Raw genomic sequence first — 20,716 nt, forward strand, 5'->3', positions numbered from 1 at the left:
CGAGGCCACCACCGAGTTATAGAAAGTCTTAAGGAGCGACCCCTGAACTCCAAAAGACCTCAGTTTCCTGAGTAGGAAGAGTCGGCTCTGTCCCTTCCTAATCAGGGTGTCCGTGTTTGTAGACCAGTCCAGTTTGTTGTTCAGAAGAACACCTAGGTACTTGTAGGAGGTCACCCTCTCTATGTCCATACCCTGGACGTTCATCGGTGCCGGTGAGGACTGTTTCCTGCAGAAATCCACAACCAACTCCTTAGTTTTCCTAGGGTTGATCTGGAGGAGATTCTGCTGGCACCAGTCCACAAAGTCCTTCGTCAGTCCCCTGTACTCCCGAAGTTAAACCTGGGCTTGGCCTTGGTCTTTATGCACATTTCTTTGCATAACTAGCATACATACTGTATATTTGTTTACATGAAGTACAGCATGTTAAATGGGATTTGGAATTGATTTAGCATCATTTCAGGGTTAGCGATTCACCTGGGTCAGGTAGGGTTGGCTTTCACCCCACCAGAAATCTGTGTAGTCCCAGTTTAGCCCCATCCACCATTTCACTTGCTATTCCAAAATACATTTATAAAGCCTTTTTCCCCAAGAGAGAAAAACAATCCTTGAGCCGTCCCTGGGTCATGTACATACAATATTTATACATTTTCATAAATCATGTATTTTATAAAGTAATCTGGGTAGAACAAATTCCACTTCACAATAAGTCCAGTAAAATCAAAAAAATAATCGAGTGCTTTTTTGTGTAAAAAATATATACTTCTATCCAAGTAACAGCCAAATAACTACCATTAGAATAGATTAAAACAGGCCTCGAGGTATCGGTGTAAGGGTGTCGTTGTACGATTGGAACATCAGCCCTGCGCTTGAATACAGGGAAAAAAACACTCAATAATTATTCAATTAAATTGTATTGCACACAAAAGTTGTACTTGCACCCCTCAATTATCCGGACCGCTTATCCTCATGACTTCATACAAAAAAAAACAAAAACGGTTCTTTGTAATGTATTGTGTTAAAATGTACTTAATATACATGGAAAGTAAAAAAAAATTGCCATTTTAATATTTAATTGTATATCATGTTTCATGTTTTCCATTTTATCAATGTTATTTAATCTTTATTTGTAACAGCTGATCATAAAAGACTTCCGGCAGCCCTCCTGCACGTCCACATTTTCACAGTGCGCGTGTTAATCCATTGAGGCAGCAGCTGCAGCCTCCGAGCTTGATGGAGCTGGCCTCTTGGCTGGCCTCCAGGACAGGCAGCTGGGACAAAGGAGCCTTCAGTTTCTCGCCCAGTTCCTTGAAATCAGGCTTGTGGGTCTTCAACTAATCCGATGCAGTAGCTCGGGAAATATGCAACACAAAAGGTATCTTGGCTATTCCAGCAGCAGTAGGATAGACTACACGGATACTTGAACTATTGTGGTCCTTCCAATAGACAAGCACATGCAAAACAACGCATCTAATTTCCCTTTTCCACAAAAAAATAAGTAAATAAATAAAATAAAATAAAAGTTGGCTCGACAGCATCGAGCAAAGATGCGCGCACAAAGAGGGTCAACATTGTCGAGGCGACACGCTTGAGTCTTTGATAAGTGCGAAAATGAGACAACCTACAAGGACCTCTAAAATCTACTGATTTCTTGGAAGTATCTGCGCCTGCAAATGTCACAAATATTTCAAAAACACAATCACAAACAGTGAAAATTTCAAATGTGAAGCCATTGCGGGCTTTGAAATGGAAAAAAAATGTCTCTCATTAAAAAACAAAAAACAAAACACTAACCCTTTCATGCACCTTGTAAACTGATAACATGAGAAGCTGTCCACTGTCCTTGAAAAGGTTAAAAAGACTTCTGCCACGACCTTTTCCCTTCATGATTTCATCTGCGAAACAAATCCAATTCCCTGGACAAATTGAACTCGCACGACATCTTTACAACACATCTATTTTTAATGCAGCAAAACATTGAGGGCTTTGCAAACTTGACAAATGTTCAAAAGTAACAAGAAAACAACAGTCAGTTCAGTTTCCTAAAAGTCACCCAGTTGGCATTCTTCAGGACAAAACCAGTACCGCCGTAACCCTTCAGCGGTCCAATCGTACTTTCATTTCAGTGATGCGGCCAACCACCAAGCCGAACATTACATCAAAACCTGACTTACGAGCTTTGATCAGCTGCTTTTGCGTTCGAGGACGACCAGAAAATGTGCAGACTGTGTCATATTCCTGTGAATACGCAGTTCCTATGCAATCCCGAAGGTGCAAATGCAGCACAATACACATGCAGCAATCAGAGGAAAAATGTTTGGGGTTAAAAGCAATTCTGCAGGCAGCACACAAACAAAGAATAAATAGTAAAAGCTCCAATAAATTAAAGATGGCTTTTTAAACAAATCAATTTTTGCCAATAAAATGATTTAAGTGGCCGTCACTGGGAAAGTAATATCCTTTAATTTGAGATTATTTTACCTTAAATGTTTCTGGAAAGCCCCTTGCAGCAGAATAAAAGACACATTAAAAGGGGAAGGAGCCCTTTTGGTAACAAACATCCCTCAGTAACAAGGCACAGTCAAACAAACAAAGTTAGTCTATTATGTAACACGCATACAACAATAACATCACTTTGGGGATTACTATTTTGTTTTTTCCTGGAAGCGTTTCACGTCTGACTGTTCAGTCTCAGCGTATAGCGTATTTACCGGGTAAGACAAGTGTCCAAAGCAGCAGATGTAGCTGAAGTGAACAGAAGATTCATTTGAAAATGACAAATAATATGAAAAGCGTGATTCTGAATATTCAGAAGTGTACTCATGGAAGACATGGCTTTTCAGCGCCACCTTGAGACCGCTACCATACCCTGCAGTTATCACATCAATCAAAACCGCGTTTAAAAATCTGGAGGGAAAAAAAAGGGACAAGACACAGTAAGATAATATCACAGTTCCCATTCTGAGACTTTTAAACTGTCATCAAGCAAGTCCTGCCATAAAAGTGTGACCAACACTTCCCACGTCACTAAAACTTTTGTTTTTAAATCACTATCAGTTACTCTGAGCAAGACTTGAAATAAAATCAATGACAATATCAATCTTTGGCAATGACGTGGAGTGACACACCACCTCTCCTGAGAGCCTTTCCTTAAACTTGGGAGGCGAAGGTCACTGCATCAGACACTTTTGCTGCTTGGCGTACTTCCTCCGGCGCTGCTCCAGGCCACGTTCAAGGCGTTCGTCCTCCTCCAGAGCGCTGGGGACAGAAGCGCGACTTTGAGTTGATATCGACTAGCCGTTAGAACAGAGGTGACCTCCTCCTCCTCACCGTCTCTCCTTGGCGTCCATATTGTGGACCAGTTCGTCCCTCTGGTTGACCAGCGACACCAGCTCCTTAAGCAGCAACTGCTCCCTCTGTTTGTGGGCCAGCGTCTTCTGCCACTCTGAACGACCCCATTCAAGAACCGAAGCGTCGTGGAGAGTGCAAACGAGGATGAAACAGAACAGTTCAAGCAACGGGACTGAATAATTGCTTCTTGGTGGTGGACAAACCTTCGAGGGCCATGATGTCTCGCAGCTCTTTGGTCAACAGCTCAAACCTTCTTTCCAAATCGTGCTCCTCCAGCCTGTCGGGTGAGAGCACTTTTAGAAACAGAGTAGGTGCCGATGACATCATCATCGCCACGTGACCATCTCTGAATGGATTCTTCGGTCTATGTCACATCCCGCGAGATCTTACAACAGCTGCAGGTGATCCTGTCTTCGAATCAACGCGTTCTTCTTGTTGACCAGTACGAACCATTCCTGAATCAATCTTTCCTCCTCCGCCTTGTCACTGCCTGTTCGGCGAACGCACGCGGCAAATGACACGACCGTGTCAACATTTCACACAAGAACATTATTCAAAATCGACGGAGACTAATTACTTGTTTCCATGAGTTGTCGGAGTTTCCTCTCCACAACGGCAGCTCTGGTGTCGATGTGGTTTTGTTCTGCTTCCAGGGCTTGCATTTGACTTAGTACATACTGGCTGGTATCCTGAATGTGCAAACGCATATTTCTAAGTTTGCATGGAGTGCTGATTCTTGGGCACGTTTACGATTTGAGCAAAAAATAAAAATAAAACCCTAACCTGGCCTTCTCGTCTTCCCACCCCAGCCAGAGTTCCTGTTGTCTCTGTAAAACAAAGCTGTGATCATAAGTTGTGATGCAGTGGATACACATCCATTGTCGTGACCGTACACGTGAATGGACTGACCGGTTCTGATACTTCCGCTGTCTTCCAGTTCTGCAACAACCTGCAAAAAACGGAAACCGTTGCTTAAACGGTTTAATTAAAGACACAGAGCCCAATCCTAAAGAGCGCGTCCTACCACGGATGCGTCGCCATCCTCTTCAGACGCACTCTTCCGCTGGGACCTGCGCTTCTTGACCAGATCTGCGTCTTTCACGTGCGAGAAACCACACTTGGACGCCAAATGAGTCCTCGGTGGCGCAACCGGTGACTGGGTACCGCTGGCCCCGGACGCTTGCACCCGTTTGCTTCTGGACGGCGGAGCTACATCCGCGTTGCTTTCGCCCTCGTGTGCCGCGCTAACAGAGCCGTTGGTCTCCAGACCGATGCCCTCCTCGTGAAGCCTTTGGGTGCAGTAGCGAACAGCCGCCTCGGGGTCTTCTTCGCCCTCCCGGTCTCCCGTGACCGCATAGCTGGACTCACTGGCGTCTTCTTCGATGTGAAGCACACTAAGCTCCTGGCCCATGAAATGAGTGCGAATCTGGCTGAGGTATGTCATGACGATGAGGCGATCTGGCACGGCGAGCATGACCATGTCCGAGGGCTCCATCAGCCTGGAAATGCCGAGCTCGGCGAAACCGTCAAAGGCCTGTCAAATCCAATAAATAAATAAATCACACGATCATTGTTAAAAGGTTTCAGTTAAAAAAAAAAAATCATCAAATGTGAATTACCCTTTTATTGTTGTGTTTGATATCATAGGGGTCCAACAATTCATAATTACTAAACAAAAAGAAATGGGAAATTAGAATTGCGCAAAGCAGTAATTCGGACGCGTGCATCCTGATTTTCATGGCAATTGTCATTGATTCACGTGCGGTGTTTCTTCATTTGAGGCTGCTTACATCTTTTCTGGGTGAAAGTGATGCAAGATGGCACAAAATGCCAAGCCGTTCCTCCAGGAGGTGCTGAAGTTGCTGATCTTCAGCCCCTTGTGATCCTGAGTGACCTCCTTGCACCACTCCAGCAAAGACTGACTGGACGTGACCAGGTTTGGACTTTCTGAAAGATTCTACAACACGGGAATTTGGATCACAGGTAACTCCCTGGTTGGTTGCAAAAATCGCTCATCTCTATTTTTGGGTCAACTTACTTCTGGAGATGCCGACGTATCTTCAGGTTTTGTTGGAGTCAAGGTTTGGTGCAAGCTAACCACTCGGGCCTGACTTTCGTCTGTTGGCGGACTGCCCCTGTAAACAAAAACAATGTAATGGGTATCCAAAATGAAAACTTTGCTGCAGTTTCAAACCATGAGAGGAATAAAAGCACACACGAAAGGCCACACTTTGAATGTATATCAACTTTTATTTTCTAGTTTCATTCTTACCTGTCTTGCTCTAAACAACCGGCAGCTAAATATACAGACACACAGCTGTACTCCAAGCCTTCATTCTTTGGATCAGAAGGTTCTGTGCCTTTGACGTGTAGTTGGTCATCCCGAGCTGATGGAACCGAGCAGGCAAAGGACTCCTCCATTTTTGTTGGCGGGACAGGCGCATTTGTTCGGGTTGCACCTTTGACCAACGCATCCGACGCCTTCTCTACGTCTCTATTTTCTGCTGAGTAAGGAGATGGAAATTCGTTTTCGTTGCCCGGATCACAGGATCCTTTTTCAGCGATTGCACGTGAATCCCATAATGGCGACCAATCCTCCGCTGCTTCACATGAGGCAGCCGTGGCCTCTGGCTTTCTTTGAGATGAGTCCGAGATGTCTGTGGGTGGCGTGTTGTTGAAAAGAGACGTGTCGAGGTGCTTCCCGGTTCGAGGAAGCGGAACAGGCACGCCCCCCTGCTCATCGTGGTGCTCTACTTCTTGGCCAGAGGTGCCTGTTCCTGTGTCTGACAAGGAAGTACGTGGTGAGCCGGGAACTGCAGCATCACCCGGGAATGAACTGCTAAGACGTTTCTTAGCTCTTGGTTTCGCTACAGGAAAATTTGAGGGTGGTGTCGTATCGTCACCGACTTGGAGCCGGCTTTTCCTCAAGCGCACGGTCAACGCTTGCTCTTTCGATCTCGTGTCGTCATCGTCCAGCGGCTGGCCAGCCTGACCTCCTGCGTGGGCCTCTTCTTCACTGGCACATTTCCTCACCCGAGGCTTTGGGATGGGTTGTTTTCTCAAAGGAACTTTCATGCCACTTTGTTGCTGTCCGATCCTTGTGATAATTGACAAGGACGCATGTTGCTCAACAACATCCCCCTGTAGCTCTGCTTTCGATGCCATGCTTTCATGTTCCTTTGTTTGCGAGAAGGCGGGTCTTTGGACTGTTGCTTCTTGAGCAGATTTTGTTTCTGCAACCGTATCAACCTCGGAAGAACATTCCTTGACGATTTGGGCTGTGCTGCTTCTCGGTAGAGCATGAAGTGTTTGTTTTTCAATGGTGACACTTTCTTTTGTTATCAAAGGTTTGTCTGGGGCATCCGTTGTTTCCACATCAGGAGAGACATCATTTTTTTCTTGATTGACAGTTGTGCGCGGCGAGCAAACAGTTCCATCTCCATCTACAGGAATGCTACTAGCAGCGGAGAGGGAAGGATCGTCGACAGGTCGTGTGAAAATGATCTCACGAGACTGGATTGGAGCAACCTCATGAAGGACAGACGACCCATCCGAAGTTTGATTGTGGTCTGGCTGTTGTAAAATGGTGGCTTGTTCCAGTTCGCATTCTGTTTGTTGAACTCCTAGAACTATTTGATCTTGCTGAGAGACCGTGATCTGTGCCTGCGCTTCAATCATACAAAGATGCGGATCATCTAAAATTTTGTCATAGTGTAGCTCTGGGTTTGATTTGGCGTCTGTCAATGGTTGAGTTATTGTAGGATGCGGAGGGCTTCCATCAGCACTTGCTAGTTGGGGGCTTAAGAACAAGAAGAGAAACGTTTTTCAGAAATGTTGCAGTTGAGTTGGCACTCTCTTTCCACTCCATGCAGCACACCAAGGAAAACGGTGGAAGCACTCAACAGCAGTTCACCTTACAGCTAGCAAAGTCGAGGGTCCTTTTACAACTCCAAATGACAATGGCAGTCATTGATGAGAACGGTCACACAGAACAAGTGCGCGAGTATCAAAACCTGCACGCCGTGCACTCAAACGCGAGCAGTGGGCGGGTGGTTATTGAGAAACACTCACCCAGATTCCAATTTGGAAGCGGTTTTGAGTTCATGTGTGAAATTCGGATGCCTGACTGATAAGCTCTCAATGCACTCGGATGCGCCTGCAGAGTCCCGATCACTTGTCTGCCATTCATCAAGCAAAGGTTCCTCTTCCTCATGTCGAACGTCCACTGACATGCCGGTCAGGTCTGCTGCTGTCAACGGTGGCCATTTCTTCATACTCACGCAAACCATAAACCCATCGTCGCTGTCGGAAGGCGGTGATGGGGTTACCAGTTGACCCTCTCCCGGGTAATCGTCCTCCAACTGCTCAGATAAAGGAATGACCTCGTCTATGGCGGAGTCAACGTCCACACGTTGAGGCAAATCTTCACACGAAGAGATGCCAGTCTCATATGTTGGACGCGATGCCGAATCGACCGTCAGGTGAAGATCGTTCTCAGACAGAGACGAACCAGATGGGCCCAAAATGGATGCTACCGTTTCATAGCTGTGAAAAAATGTGATCGTTCAGTCAGCACGAGCTGAGGGGCAACGCAAAAACAAATGATTCACACGTAGCAGAGAATGAAGGGTTTGTTCTGGGAATCGGAACGGTCCCGTCAAATGTCTGCTTTCGAATGCTCCACATTCCAAGTCACTTACCCTTTATGGAGAACATCCACAATAGTTTGGACTATTCCAGGAGGCTCTTCCGCCCCTGCTGATGGCAACGACGCTTTCTGTTTTTCAACTACATTTCCTTCTACCTCCAATATTTCCCAGCCCGAGACCCCTTCGGGCTCCGATGCCCCATCTTTCCGCTGTGCTTGGGCCTCCTCGGCTGCGACTTCTTTTGTTAGGCTGAAGATCCAAATTCAATGATGTCATCGACATAAATTCCGCAGCAGCATAATATGTACATTTGGATACGCGATGATGCAGGCATTCCATGCTCGGCTCACAGCATTACACATGCGGTCGATGCCTTCACTTACTCTGTGTTGTGACGTGTCATGTCTCTGTATTTTGCATCTGTTATAGAAGGCAAACGGTGTAAAATTCAAGGAAGAATTTCATGGTGACCCGGATGTTGACGCTACAAACATCTCACCGGATGCAAGTGTTGTGATGGTGCCATTACCATGCGTGGCTTCTGGTTGATTTGGCAATCCAGTCACAGCAGACGACTCGTTTTTTTCTTTGCATGTTGTACTCAGGAGCGAAATGCTTGGCATTCCGGGAATTCTAGTCAGATGTGGGCACGATGGAGCTATCGATACCATGTGCTTCATTTCTTCATGTTCATGCTGATGGATTTCAGGGGATTCAGCCGTGACATCCGTCTTGTACTTCTGCAGGTCCGCAAATAAGAACTTCTCGCACGAGTCGTGCCGTTGTGTTTTCAAAGGTTCAAAACTAAGCATCCTCGCTGACGGGAAACCCGGGGTAGGGGAAATGTAAGGAGCTGTTGAGTATAAGCCGACCATATCCGATGGTTTGTTCAGAACTCGAGCAGACGGAAACCCACACAGTCTTGCCTTATTAGGACAAGACGCTACAATTTTTGCCATACCGCTCCCGTTTTGTTTCTGCCCAGCAGGTGCAATCATTCTCTCGGGCAACTTTCTCTGAGGTGTTCCCAGGATGTTTTTTCTTTCATGTAGCCACCCTACAACTGGTGTTGTAGGAATGGATGCAAAACCTTCCAGAGATGACGACCTCGGGCAGCAAGGTACCAAACGGATCATGTTTGTGTGAACCTTGGATTTGCTTTGAGGTGCTGAGGGAAGTCCGTGGATTTTGGATGCTTCTGGACAAGAAGGTACAATGGCAAACATGTTGTTGGCTTTGTCCAAGACGGCTGGCACACGGTTCATCTTCAGCTTTATGTTCTTTTGGGATTTGTGAATCAATGGAACCAGCTGAACAGTCCATTCTTCCGTGTTGTCTTCAACCGATGGTAATCCAAGAACAGTAGAAACTGGGGGGCACAGCGGAAAGAGGTTTGTGATATTTGTGCCATAGTGTAGCACTTTGGAATGTGGATTGGACGGGATGCCAGTTACACACGAGGCTTGAGGACAAGACGGGACAAGAGAATGCATGTTTTTCCGCTTATTTTGGGGCTCAGCGGTCCTGTCAGGTACGAAGTCCTTTACCTTCTTCTTCTTTGACAATAACTCATTTCCCATCACCCATCCGATGCTCTCACTTCCATCAACCGATGCAAAACCGGGTACGTTTGAAACACGGGAGCAACATGTATAAAGGCTTATCATATTTGGTGCACAATATGTGGCCGGAGGGCTCGGGTGAGTGGGGAATCCCGGAATCAGGGCAACTTTTGGACAGGATGGCACAAGGGAAGCCATTGTCTTCATTGTCCTCTCGTCTTTGTGAAACCTTCCGATCAAGGTTGTCTTCTTTTTTGTCTTTCTGGGCTCAAAGGGTGGATTTCCATTGACCGTCCATTCGCTTGTTTTAGTAAGTGACGTAAATCCTGGTATTGCTGACACGTTTGAGCATGATCTTGAAAGACTAACCATACTGGGTTCGTCAAGACCATGAGTCCTTCTCTGTTGCTGCGCAGAGGGCCAACCAGGAAGGCTCGATTCCCTTGGGCAACACTGACGAAGAGAAACAGCTCCTTTCATATCTTTGTGCATTCTGTTGCTCTCTAGTATTAATTCAGACCTAATTTTATTCCCGCTCTTCCATAAGGATTGGGTCATTCCAATCACATCCCAGGCTTTGCCGTCGGCTCTGAGCAAAGATCCAAAGCCAGCCACGCTGGAGGAGGCCGGAAAGGTTGGGAGGACGTGGACCATACTTGACGAGTTAAAGACGACCGTAGGTGCCAAAGTCGATGGAATCCCAGGAATGCACTCACGTCTTGGACAAGATGGTGTTAATAATGCCATGGTTTTCATTTCATCATTGGTAGGTGCATCTTGAATTATGACAGTCTTCCCTGCTTTCTTAAAAAGTGCCTCTGGCTGCAATAACCAACATCTAGAAATGGTTTCACTCCGTGATGGCATACCAGGAATACAGGACACACTTGGGCAACAGGGATGCATAGTCACCATACTCCGATTCCAGCGTTGACTGGCTTGTTTCGTGTCAAGTATACCGCTGGGCAGTGAGCCTATCGGCGTCATTTTTGTAACGGCATTCTTCCTCTTCACTTCATCATCAGGGAAGGAACTCGTGAACAAGACTGACGAAAGCGGATTGAGAGTTTCTTCAGTCGTCACCACGTGGCCAGTGAATTCTGTAGACGCCTCTGGTAGATCCTCACACAGAGCAACCGTTTCTGTGGGATATTGCGCTAGCATCTGCTGCCTGGAAACACTTTTCATTTGGCGTGACTGCTGCAGTGAAACCATGCGGTCATTTCTAAGGATTCGGAAAATACAAGTTAAACTCCAGAATAATCAAGGAGCGAGTGGATTGTACAGTTCTGGTTTTTATGTTAGGGGGCAAACACACACAAGGTAGGGTCAGTGCACCGCAGTCTTTCACTGAGAAGCAATTTGTCGTTCGCGTCAATCGAAGCACACAAAGCTAGACATGCCACTTAATCTGTGCACATTTCTCCACACTTCAAAGCATCTTCATCTCAAGTGACACCGATTTTTTCCCCCAATCCATTCGGGTAAATGTCAATTCAGACAATCTTGGTTTTTTGCAAAGTCACGGCATGCCATTTCTTAGTCACTTTGCAAACTCTCACAACCCACCTCTTGTCTGACAATGGCGTGACACTGATTAAGTGTGGTTTTCGCCCATCTGTGTTTCTGAAATGTCATTCGAAAGTGATATTTAAAAAACAAAAACAAATGAACCTTTAACGTGACACCAACGACATTTAGTAACTCACCCTCGTTTTAAAGCAGTTACTTCATCCTCGGTTGCCCCCATCAAACCACGTTTGTCATTAATTACCTCCAAAGCCATGTCGGAATTTCCTTTCTTTATGTCCGAGTCATATGAACTTGGGAATGGCGTCGCTAAGAGTGGCGTTCGAAGCGCTCGCTCTGATGGTACTAAATAGCGTGAACTAGTTGATGGCATCCCCGGCAGAGAAGCAATCTTTGGACAAGATGGCGCAATATTCACCATATTTTGACATTTTTCTTCCATACTGTCAACTGTAAGCAAAAGGGAATGGGGTGCCGCCAGCGTATCCTGATGAGGCCAGTGTAGCGACGTCATCAACTTGGCCCATCGACCTATGTCGTCATCAGAGCCTGACAGCACTTTTGACGGGACACCAACAATGCTCGTTTGTCTTGGGCAACACGGCAGCAACTCTGCCATGCTCTGATTATTTTCTTCTGCCGCGTCAACAGCCAGGAGTTGCATTGTCGAAGAAAATCCAAATTTCGGTGCTTCTCTGGAACAGTACGGCATCATACTGACCATCGCTTCTCTGTTCTTGACTGACATCTCATCAAGTCTAGAATCGGAGTGGACCACGAACGACCTTGTAGTGACTGGGTTGCTCCAAAGTGTCCCCCACTCCACACACCAACTGTGAAAGTCTCTTGAATGGTCCTTTGCAGGTAAACCTGGAATTTGACCATGCTCTGGGATAGTGATCATGGATTTGAGCATGTTGGGGGCTTCTGTCGTCAAACCGTCCCTTTTACCACCCTTGGAGGGAATTCCGTATATGTAAGAGTTTTTGGGACAAGGGGGCAACATGGACACCATCACTTGAACGATTGTCTTCTCCTTCAAAGAAATCTTGCACTTGTGTGTGCCTTCCATTATTCCTGGGCTGCTCAACGTTTTTCCCCATAGCGGCCTTCTGTCAACCTTCCATCCAGCTCTATCAGACCCGCTGGGGATTCTGGAGGAGATTCCACTAACTCGAGAATATCGCGGGCATGTCGGGAGCACATGAATCATATTTGCAATGTTTTCTGATTTGTGCCATTTTACTGATGGGAAGCCAGCTGAGAGGGCTCGCGGTGGACATGAGGATACAAGGCATACCATGTTGCGAACCCAATCACGGTCGATAGCAAAGATATCTTTCAGATGTGTTCTGTCTGCATACGTGCGTGACGGCTGTAGCAGAAAACTGTCCGTTACCCACTGAGGTTTGTCACAGTTTCTAGTTGGCATTCCAGGAACCGTAGATTCTTTCGCACAACCCGGCAAAAATGTCACCGCACTTACTCCTTTAGCTAGTTTACTTTGTTTTTGTGCGGATGGAAAGCCAGGAATCTTGGCCTTTTGAGGGCAGGAGGGAGTAATATTCGAGCATGAGGCTACCGGTGTCACGTGATGTAATGTCACAACACATTCCTTCCCTAAGTGCTTCTCGAATAAAATGCAGCTGCCCTGACCCAAACTCCAAAAGTCACTCGCAACGCAAACCGGATCCTGAGATGCGAAACCGAGAATGTTGCTTTCTCTTGGGCAAGTATACAAAAAGTTTGCATTTTGACCTGGAGCGGAAGGCAAACCATACGTGTAAGCTCTCTGCGGACAACAAGCTCGCATATTAACCATGGCTTTGCGATGCCTCCCATTCTCATAGGAACTGTCCAGAACCAGAACACATTGAGGTGTCATTCGTTTTCCAGAAAATGAATTCCTCAAATTCAGCCAGTAGTCTTCTTGGCTTGACCCTCTAATCCTTTGTTTCGATGGCATGCCTGCGATCGCTGAGCAATCTGGCCATGCAGGGAAAAGACCGCCCTTACATGAAACTTCCTTAAAAGGCGCTGGGGGGAACCCAAGAACTCTTGTGTTCCTCGGACATGTTAGCCATATCCGTTTGTTCAAATTCATGTCAAGAGCAGCTTGTTGCCAGACACGATGCAAGTCTGAATAAACGGGTATGGGCAATTTTTTAGCGCGTAATGCCTGGAACGTTGCACTCATATGATCAGAATCAACGTCTGACTGTTGACAAGCTGGAATGCCAGGAACGTTTGAACGTTGAGGACAAGCTGACTGTAACTGTGACATACGTGGCTCTAGGCGTGGTAAATCCTGATGAATTTGGGGAGGATGGTCTTTGGAACACAGTTGACCAAGTTCCGCCGTGGCTGGATACAAGTGAGTTTTATCGGTATTTTGTGGCAGACGCTCGGCAATTAGATTTTTTTCACATACGACTTTGTCTGGAGACATGGTATTCGCTTCCACTTGTAGTAACACGTTGCTTGCTGGCTGCTGTCCTGAGACGAACCCAAAGTGGGAGTCGATTCCTGAAGAAATGCACTGCATGTTCTGATCAGCGCTGGACATTAAACCGGCCGGGCTGATTTTCCGCTTCCATTCGGAACTGTTTCCTTTGGAAATTTCTCCTGAAAAGTCCTCTGATATTTTTTTAATCACCTCTGGCGTGACAGTATAGTCGTCCAATGTGTCGTCTGTGAAACTAGTTGTCAATGACGCCGTCTTGGGCTCATTTCTGAAGTGGCAAGGGTGGCAAAAGAGACGGGTGTCAGGAAAACGACTACTTGGCAAACTTCACTGGGTCATTTTGAATTCCACTTACCTCAAACTGTCTTTTCTATGCTCCCCTCCTACCTCCCCTTTGCTAGTTGTGTCTGTAGTTATTTGCGCAAAGTGCAACGGTTGGGTCTGACCATTTGAGGAGATATGTTGGGGACCGACCGAAAACGGGGCCAAGGCCTGAGCTGGCTGCGCTTTGGCAACTTGACTGCCTAACTGAATGGACATTTTGGACGAGTGGCTTTGTGGTTTGACAAGAGACGTCCTTGCGGGGCTTAACTCCGTATGATCCATCTGTGCTTTGGGCATCTCAAAATACTCGAGATCTTGAGCTGAGGGCGCTCTGGGGCTAAAGGGCAGAAGAGAGGCCAAACTCTCAGGTCTGCAGGACAAACAAATACATACCCACGAATGAGGAGGGGGGGGTGCCAAGCGACGACCCGAGACTGATATTTACACCACAGTCATTATTTTGAGGCTACCATTTGCAAGTATGCAATTTAAAACAATCAGTCACCCATTAAGTGCAATGAAGGCATTCCCTTTCTACTAGCCTAATGAAGAAGATCCAAAAACTTAACAAGACTGAGAGAACACACGTGTGTGTGTGTGTGTGTGTGTGTGTGTGTGTGTGTGTGTGTAGATCTGCATTGTTAACTCATTCAGTACCAGCCAATTCTAGACCAAGTCTGAAAAGACGTTTAAAAACGTCTTTGGGAGTGAATGAGTTAAGAAGGCACAAAAACGGACACGAGGCGGTCTTTTACTCACCCTGCTGATGCCCTGACAACTTTGACTCCAAACGCTGGCCCTCCAGCACCAGATGCCAAGCCCTGGAAGGCACCTACTTTGGAATCAGGACCTGGAGGGAATCAAGCCGACCTTGTATTCATTTTAGAACGGCTTGACAAAACGCAGCCCGTTTTGCACAAACGCTTACTCGTGGGAGTTGTACACTGCTGCTCCTCTTCACTCAGTGTGCTCAACTGCCTCTGGATCTCTACACGGAACACAAAAGATCACCGTAAGAAATTCTCACCGTGATTGAAGACCCTTCCATCCCAACAGCTTACGGTAAATGACATTTTTCGATTGTGAAGGGTCAAAGTTGACAGCGGGTCAACAAGATACCTGCACTTTGGCCACTTAGGGAGCCAATGTGGGGTAAAGGAGTCTGAGAAGGAGGAAGGGAAGAAAAAGGACCGATGGAAGGACAGGAGTGGGTGTCGGTGACAGTGGAAGGTGCAAATCCAGAAGCCCCCGGGTATTTTTGCTGGGAAGGAAAGCCCGCAGGCAGGCAGGATGAAGCTGACATGGAGGATTGTGTGATGGAAAGACAGGAAGGAAGAGAATTTTCATGACTCCGAACCCAAAGCAAGCTCACAAAACATATTTCAGCATGCTTATCTGATATTGTTGACTAACGTTTGGGCAAGACAAAATAAGCACAGCAACATCATTTTACCAGTTGCCCAACACTGCTCTAATAGAATGTCACAACGGTGGAATTTTGACAAGGGACAAGAAAAGAGATTTAGCTTCGAAGCATGAAAAAGGACAACAGCTCTAGAGAAGCATTACATGGCACGTCCACTCTTTTTCTTTTGTGCGCCACAGAAGGCCGGCCGGGTTCATCCACGGACGGATGTAAGAAATTTGGAGAGAGGGCGGGCTGCGCGAGAGGGGCTTGGCATTTAGGAGGCCTCCATTCACTCTGCCAGGAAGCTGGGCAAAGAGAAAGAAGGGACAAAAAAAAGGCGAGGAATAGGCGCGAGACGTGGGAACGAGGATCTTAAAACATCCTGGTGGCCTATGCTGTCCCTGTACCTGTCTCAGGGGCGGAGGGGAGACTGGTGGGTCTGGTCAGCGTTGAGCCGGCCTTCACAGCTTGGGGATTTCTGGGAGCGGCAGCATGCGACGGAAAAGGAAGGCGGGAGCTGAGCAGAGCTGAGGAGGAGGCGACAGAAGCGAAATAAAAGGAAGGAACCGAGACAAGACTTTGGGAGACCAAAGGCACCGTGTAGAAAAAAACAAGAGGAGAGAACATACGCCTCTGGTTGTACCTGCGTGCGAACTCCCCGTTAAGGCGGAAGGGACGGAAGAGGGATCAGGAGGGGAATGACAAAGGGCTTTAGAAGAAGTGAAGGTGGGGAGGGACTGAGCACCTCCTTCAGGGGGGGAGTTGCTGTGGAAGCTTCGGGCAGCTGAGCAGAGTTTTCGTGGCGAAGGCATAGAAGAGAAAACGGAAGCAGGGCGTTGGCATGAGTAAAGCACCTTATCTTAACCACAAGAAGAACATCTGCTGTCACTTCCCACGCTGTAAATTTCAGAGAGTACATTTTACTCTTAAAAATACTCGATTTGGTCCCAGGATAAATAGAGTAAAATATTCAGAGTGGTCCGGTGGTTAGCTCATCGGCCTGACAGTGCAGAGGTACGGGGTTCGATTCCAGCTCTGGCGTTCCTGTGTGGAGTTTGCATGTTCTCCCTGGGCCTGTGCGGGTTTTCTCCGGGTACTCCGGTTTCCTCCCACATTCCAAAACCATGCATGGCAGGCTGTTGAACACTCTAAATTGTCTCTAGGTGTGAGTGTGAGCGCGGATGGTTGTTCGTAGCTGTGTGCCCTGCGATTGGCTGGCAACCGGTTCAGGATGCCCCCCGCCTACTGCCCGAAGACGGCTGGGATAGGTTCCAGCACCCCCCGCGACCCTTGTGAGGATAAAGCGGATCGGAGAATGGATGGATATTCAGAGGACAATTTGCACTGAAAGAAATTTTGGAGGAAAAAAAACAAAACAAAAAATAAACAATCTACTGTTGGATAATGTTTTCCCTCATAAGAATACATTTTCCACAAACGTTTTTTGAGTAAATTTTACATGCCTAGTATTAGTTTATTGAAAAAACGTCTGTCAGTCGACGGCCATCTTACCACCTGAGATATTCCACTCCGGCTGCCAGTTCGTAAATAAACTGATACTCTGCAGGTAAAATTTACTTTAAAATATTTTACTGTCAAGTTTTACTCTGTTTCGACTGGGATCAAATATTGTCTGTTTTGAGTAAAATGTACTGTACGAAATTTACTGTGCAGCTACTCTAAATATTTCTACACCGAATCCCCTCTTTGGTCTTTCATTCAAGGTGTTTCATTCAAGGGGGCTGACACCATTTGCGTCCACGTCTTTCGAGCGATACCTGATCCAGAACGAGGCTGGAAAATTTTGGGAAGTGCCGGAGGGTGAGCTTGTGTGAAGGCCGGAAGTGAGTAGGCATAGAGGGAAGGCTGGGTCTGATGGGCGGGCGTCGGAACGGATGGGTGATGGGGTTCGGGCAGAACAGGAAGTGATGCAACAGAGATGGAAGCGCAAACGCCCGAGGACGTTTTGCGAGTTATCTCTGTGGTTGCTGGGCGAAAAGGGAAGGAAAGAAGAAGGATGGAGCGTGACTGAAGTGAGACGTGCACGTGAGCATGAGTGAGGTGTGTGATGCCAGAATATGGAAATGGATCTTTGTTAAGCTATACAATTTGGGACAGATTTGGTTGCAGGCCTCCATGCCAGGTCGTGTATTCTTGCCGTCGAAGGCTCGAGGGCTAAGAAACATGAGACAGAAACAACAAGAAAGGACGAGACAGGAACGTGAAGTGAAAGATGAATGAAAAGGGGAAACAAAAAAACGGATCTCTTGCTCTATTTTAGTTCACATTCGTGGACTTCCTTGTTGTAAAATATTTGTGGAAGGTGGCTATACATGTTTTACCAGTGGCGGGCATCGGTTGTCCAGAACCAAAGCTCGTCCTCCTTTCTTCCCCGATTTCGTCGTCACTGTCGTTAAAATCATCCAGATTGCCGATGTCGCTCTGCTTGAAACTCATTAGACTGGCCAAACTCTGCATGTCCTCATCGCTGTAAAATGCAGGGAGGAAAAAAACAAACAAACATGCAGCATTCTGTATAATATGAATGGCGTTGCCAAATTGGCGCTGCTTACGTGGCTTTTCCCTCCTTGAGGAAGATGCAGGACAAGTTGAGCTTGAGCGTGGCTTCTTTCACTTTCACCGAAAGAGGTTTCAACTTGAGGGTCAGGTCGTACTGCGCCGGCGTGACGCTGGCGTACTTTTTCATATTGATGTCGGCCGAGGCCAACACCTTCTTTCGTCCTTTTGTCTCCTGACGAGTCCAGAGAAAGGACGAAAAAGCTCAAGTCAAGCGGTGTGGATAAACTCGAAAATTAAGACTTACATTTTCAATGACAAAAGTCCAGTCTTTGTCCTCAAACTCCTCTGCGGTTGGCTCCTGTTGACAGAAAAATACGCGGACGCCTTAACAATGTCACATTTGACGGAAGCACTAAGGCTAAACTTCCTAGTCCCACCTTGAAGAGTGTAACTGTGATGTCCAAACTCTCAGGCACCTGCCAGAGTACCAGACCTCTGTAGGGGTTCTGAATCCCTGGCTGCCAACTGTGGAGCTGGATGATGACATCAAACGACAGAACAACTTTTGTTTTTTCCAATTGACGTCCGGTGAATGTTGTCACAGCCGTATGTTCACATATTGTAGCCTACTACACATTTAAAAAAAGTTCCTTTCGCACCTTCGTGCTGTGACGTCTGCTTCTTCTGATCCACACCACTCTCAGTTTGTCGGGTTGCCTGGAAGCACACAAGACTGCCAGACATTACAAACATTACCCATAAACGTGTGCCCGATGGTCCACTTTTGGGGGGTCACATGTTGCTGTTAACCACAGGGTGGCGCAAGAGATACTCTTAGCCGTTATCCTCCATTAAAAATGTTTTCAAGCTTTTGTAAACCTTTCTGTTTGTTTTTAACCCTTTCATTCATAAAATATATTTTTCTGTGACCCGAAAGGTGACCCAGCAACCTTTCTGGCAGGGGCAAAACTTGTGACAGTGATAGGGAAGACAGCGCCCCCGCAATGTTTGGGTGTTTGCACGCATGTGTCACTGCATAACTTGACCCGAAATAGACACTGAACCTTGCAGGGATTTAACAGTCAAAGCCATCCAACACCTGCTGCGCAGTGTTTGTTAATGGTGGGTGCATGACGGTGCAATATTTGCCATCCATTGCATTCAAGTAAATACAGATTACACATATACAACGTTTCCTGATTTTTATTTTATTATTTTTAATTATTTTCAAGATCTTCAGTAGTATCTTAACTAAATACATTTACGAATTGATTCTTCACCATTTTTTGTCTTTGTGATTTTTTACCCCCAATGAAAATAGATAACGGAAAAAATATTACAACGTCAAGAAATTTCTGATTAGTTATTTGTCGATGCTTCAGGTAAGTATCAAAACGCATCGGTACTGACTGAGTCTTGAGTGCTGATAGCGTTTCATTGTGTGTCAGTTTCTCAGCATCAAGACCCGGAAGTGAAGGGGCGTGTCGTCGCCTCCCAAAACAAGTGAAAACAAATATCAGCACCCATAAAATTGGCCCAATTATGGCCCAAAATAACATTTCATATACAACAAAGTATATAATAAACAAAGACACTTTTTTAAAAAAGTGGGCGGCAGTGGCATGTTGCCAACATTAAAGGTGTTAACGTAAACAGATGTGAAGCCGTTGAAGATGTTTCAAGTGTGATCGCTCACCATTTACTTGAGCTTTCCAGCACAAGTTGGTGGAATGAAGCAGCGAAGTGAAACTTGGACGCCTTCTTTCCCACACGCTGGAGTCGCTTCCAAACCGAAGTCATCGTCGACTACTTGTGTCCAGAAGCCCGCATGAATGACGGCGAGCTTGGTCTCCCCGACAGTTTCGACCGCCCGGGGGGGAAAGAGCACCTGTCTCGACGACCACCTGGGTGGATCGAGGGAGGACCACTCGCACTCGCCTCCGAGTCCGGAGAGACTCTCCGGGCGGCCTCAAGTCAATTCACACCAACTAGAACAAACAGGAAGTCGCCGAGCAGCCGTAGCTTTCACAAAATAAAACTCCAAAGCAAAATAAAAACCGCCCGCTGTGTCGTCATGTGATGCAAATCCAACGCAAGGACAAAAGAGGTAATGTATGTATATTACATTGCAAAAGGAAAATAACAATTTCAAGTTGTAATCTTGATGCCAAATACAACATATTTTGTGAGATGTAATTGGACAGCCCATTAGGGTGCCTCCAACCCTGAAAGGGCCCTGGATTGGCTGGTGATCTGTCCACAATCACACATTTATGTAATTGGCCACTCATGGCTGAAGCTAAAGGGCAGCCATCATATGTTGCCACCGTATGTTGCCCTAATATTAACGACTGTAGATTCTTATGAACTCTCGAGTCTGCAATAGCCTCAGTGGGACATGTTGAGGGAAACAAAAATTGGGATAGAACCGCCCTACCCTCCATTCCCTCCCATCATGAGATTGAGTTTCGCTATGGGTCTATTTATAATCTGTTACTGACAACTACAGTAGCTCTTAGAACATCAACATAAACGCTGGAGAGGAGAGAAAGATATTTAACTTGACCGATATATACTGATACAAGCAACTGGAAAATTGCAATTATTCTCAGGAACGTTTACAACATATTTTGGCCGTGAGTGTCTTATTTTCTGCCGTTACAATTGATTTGTGTTCCTATGAAAGGCACTCGGGTCTGACGGCTGTTATTTATTTTTTAATTAATGGCAATGTATAAAGACATTGTCTTGGTTTTTGGCTTGTGACTACACGCTGATATGATCAGACACATAAATTATTTTCCATTCCCGCAGCAACAGTGCTGTGTGAACGTCCAGCTAAATACACCGTCATCAGGGCCCCACTCTGGACTGACCCGTTCCGTAAGCATGCAGCTGCATTTGGGTGAGG

General features: G+C 46.4%; 1 protein-coding gene across 12 annotated transcripts; it reads right to left on the bottom strand.

Annotated features, from left to right (window-relative positions):
• Window positions 1–1,940: 1,940 nt before the first annotated feature.
• Window positions 1,941–19,798, bottom strand: ehbp1l1a (EH domain binding protein 1-like 1a). Of its 12 annotated transcripts, none has more exons than XM_086103047.1 (33): window positions 19,502–19,798; window positions 18,465–18,522; window positions 18,243–18,338; window positions 18,110–18,163; window positions 17,859–18,037; window positions 17,628–17,773; window positions 17,392–17,460; window positions 17,064–17,273; window positions 15,929–16,069; window positions 15,693–15,812; window positions 15,447–15,590; window positions 14,997–15,173; window positions 14,806–14,865; window positions 14,637–14,727; window positions 13,909–14,247; window positions 11,269–13,821; window positions 11,129–11,185; window positions 8,497–10,784; window positions 8,381–8,417; window positions 8,049–8,246; window positions 7,420–7,893; window positions 5,621–7,147; window positions 5,387–5,483; window positions 5,139–5,305; window positions 4,968–5,016; window positions 4,373–4,882; window positions 4,258–4,297; window positions 4,132–4,175; window positions 3,926–4,037; window positions 3,739–3,838; window positions 3,552–3,625; window positions 3,328–3,442; window positions 1,941–3,255 (listed from the first exon to the last, which is right to left on the bottom strand). In XM_086103047.1, exons 1-33 carry the CDS (start codon window positions 19,603–19,605, stop codon window positions 3,168–3,170), a joined length of 10,518 nt encoding a protein of 3,505 aa, XP_085959173.1. In that variant the 5' UTR covers window positions 19,606–19,798; the 3' UTR covers window positions 1,941–3,167. The 12 variants fall into 12 exon arrangements, with proteins under 12 accessions (XP_085959173.1, XP_085959197.1, XP_085959183.1 ...); XM_086103071.1 differs by having other exon boundaries at window positions 18,465–18,538; window positions 19,502–19,621; XM_086103057.1 differs by lacking the exons at window positions 17,064–17,273; window positions 17,392–17,460.
• Between the last annotated feature and the right edge of the window lie 918 nt (window positions 19,799–20,716).

This window comes from Hippocampus guttulatus, chromosome 2, assembly GCF_054856545.1.
Source record: "Hippocampus guttulatus isolate MCC_2025c chromosome 2, RoL_Hgut_1.0, whole genome shotgun sequence".
In the NCBI taxonomy this organism is placed as follows: Eukaryota; Metazoa; Chordata; class Actinopteri; order Syngnathiformes; family Syngnathidae; genus Hippocampus; species Hippocampus guttulatus.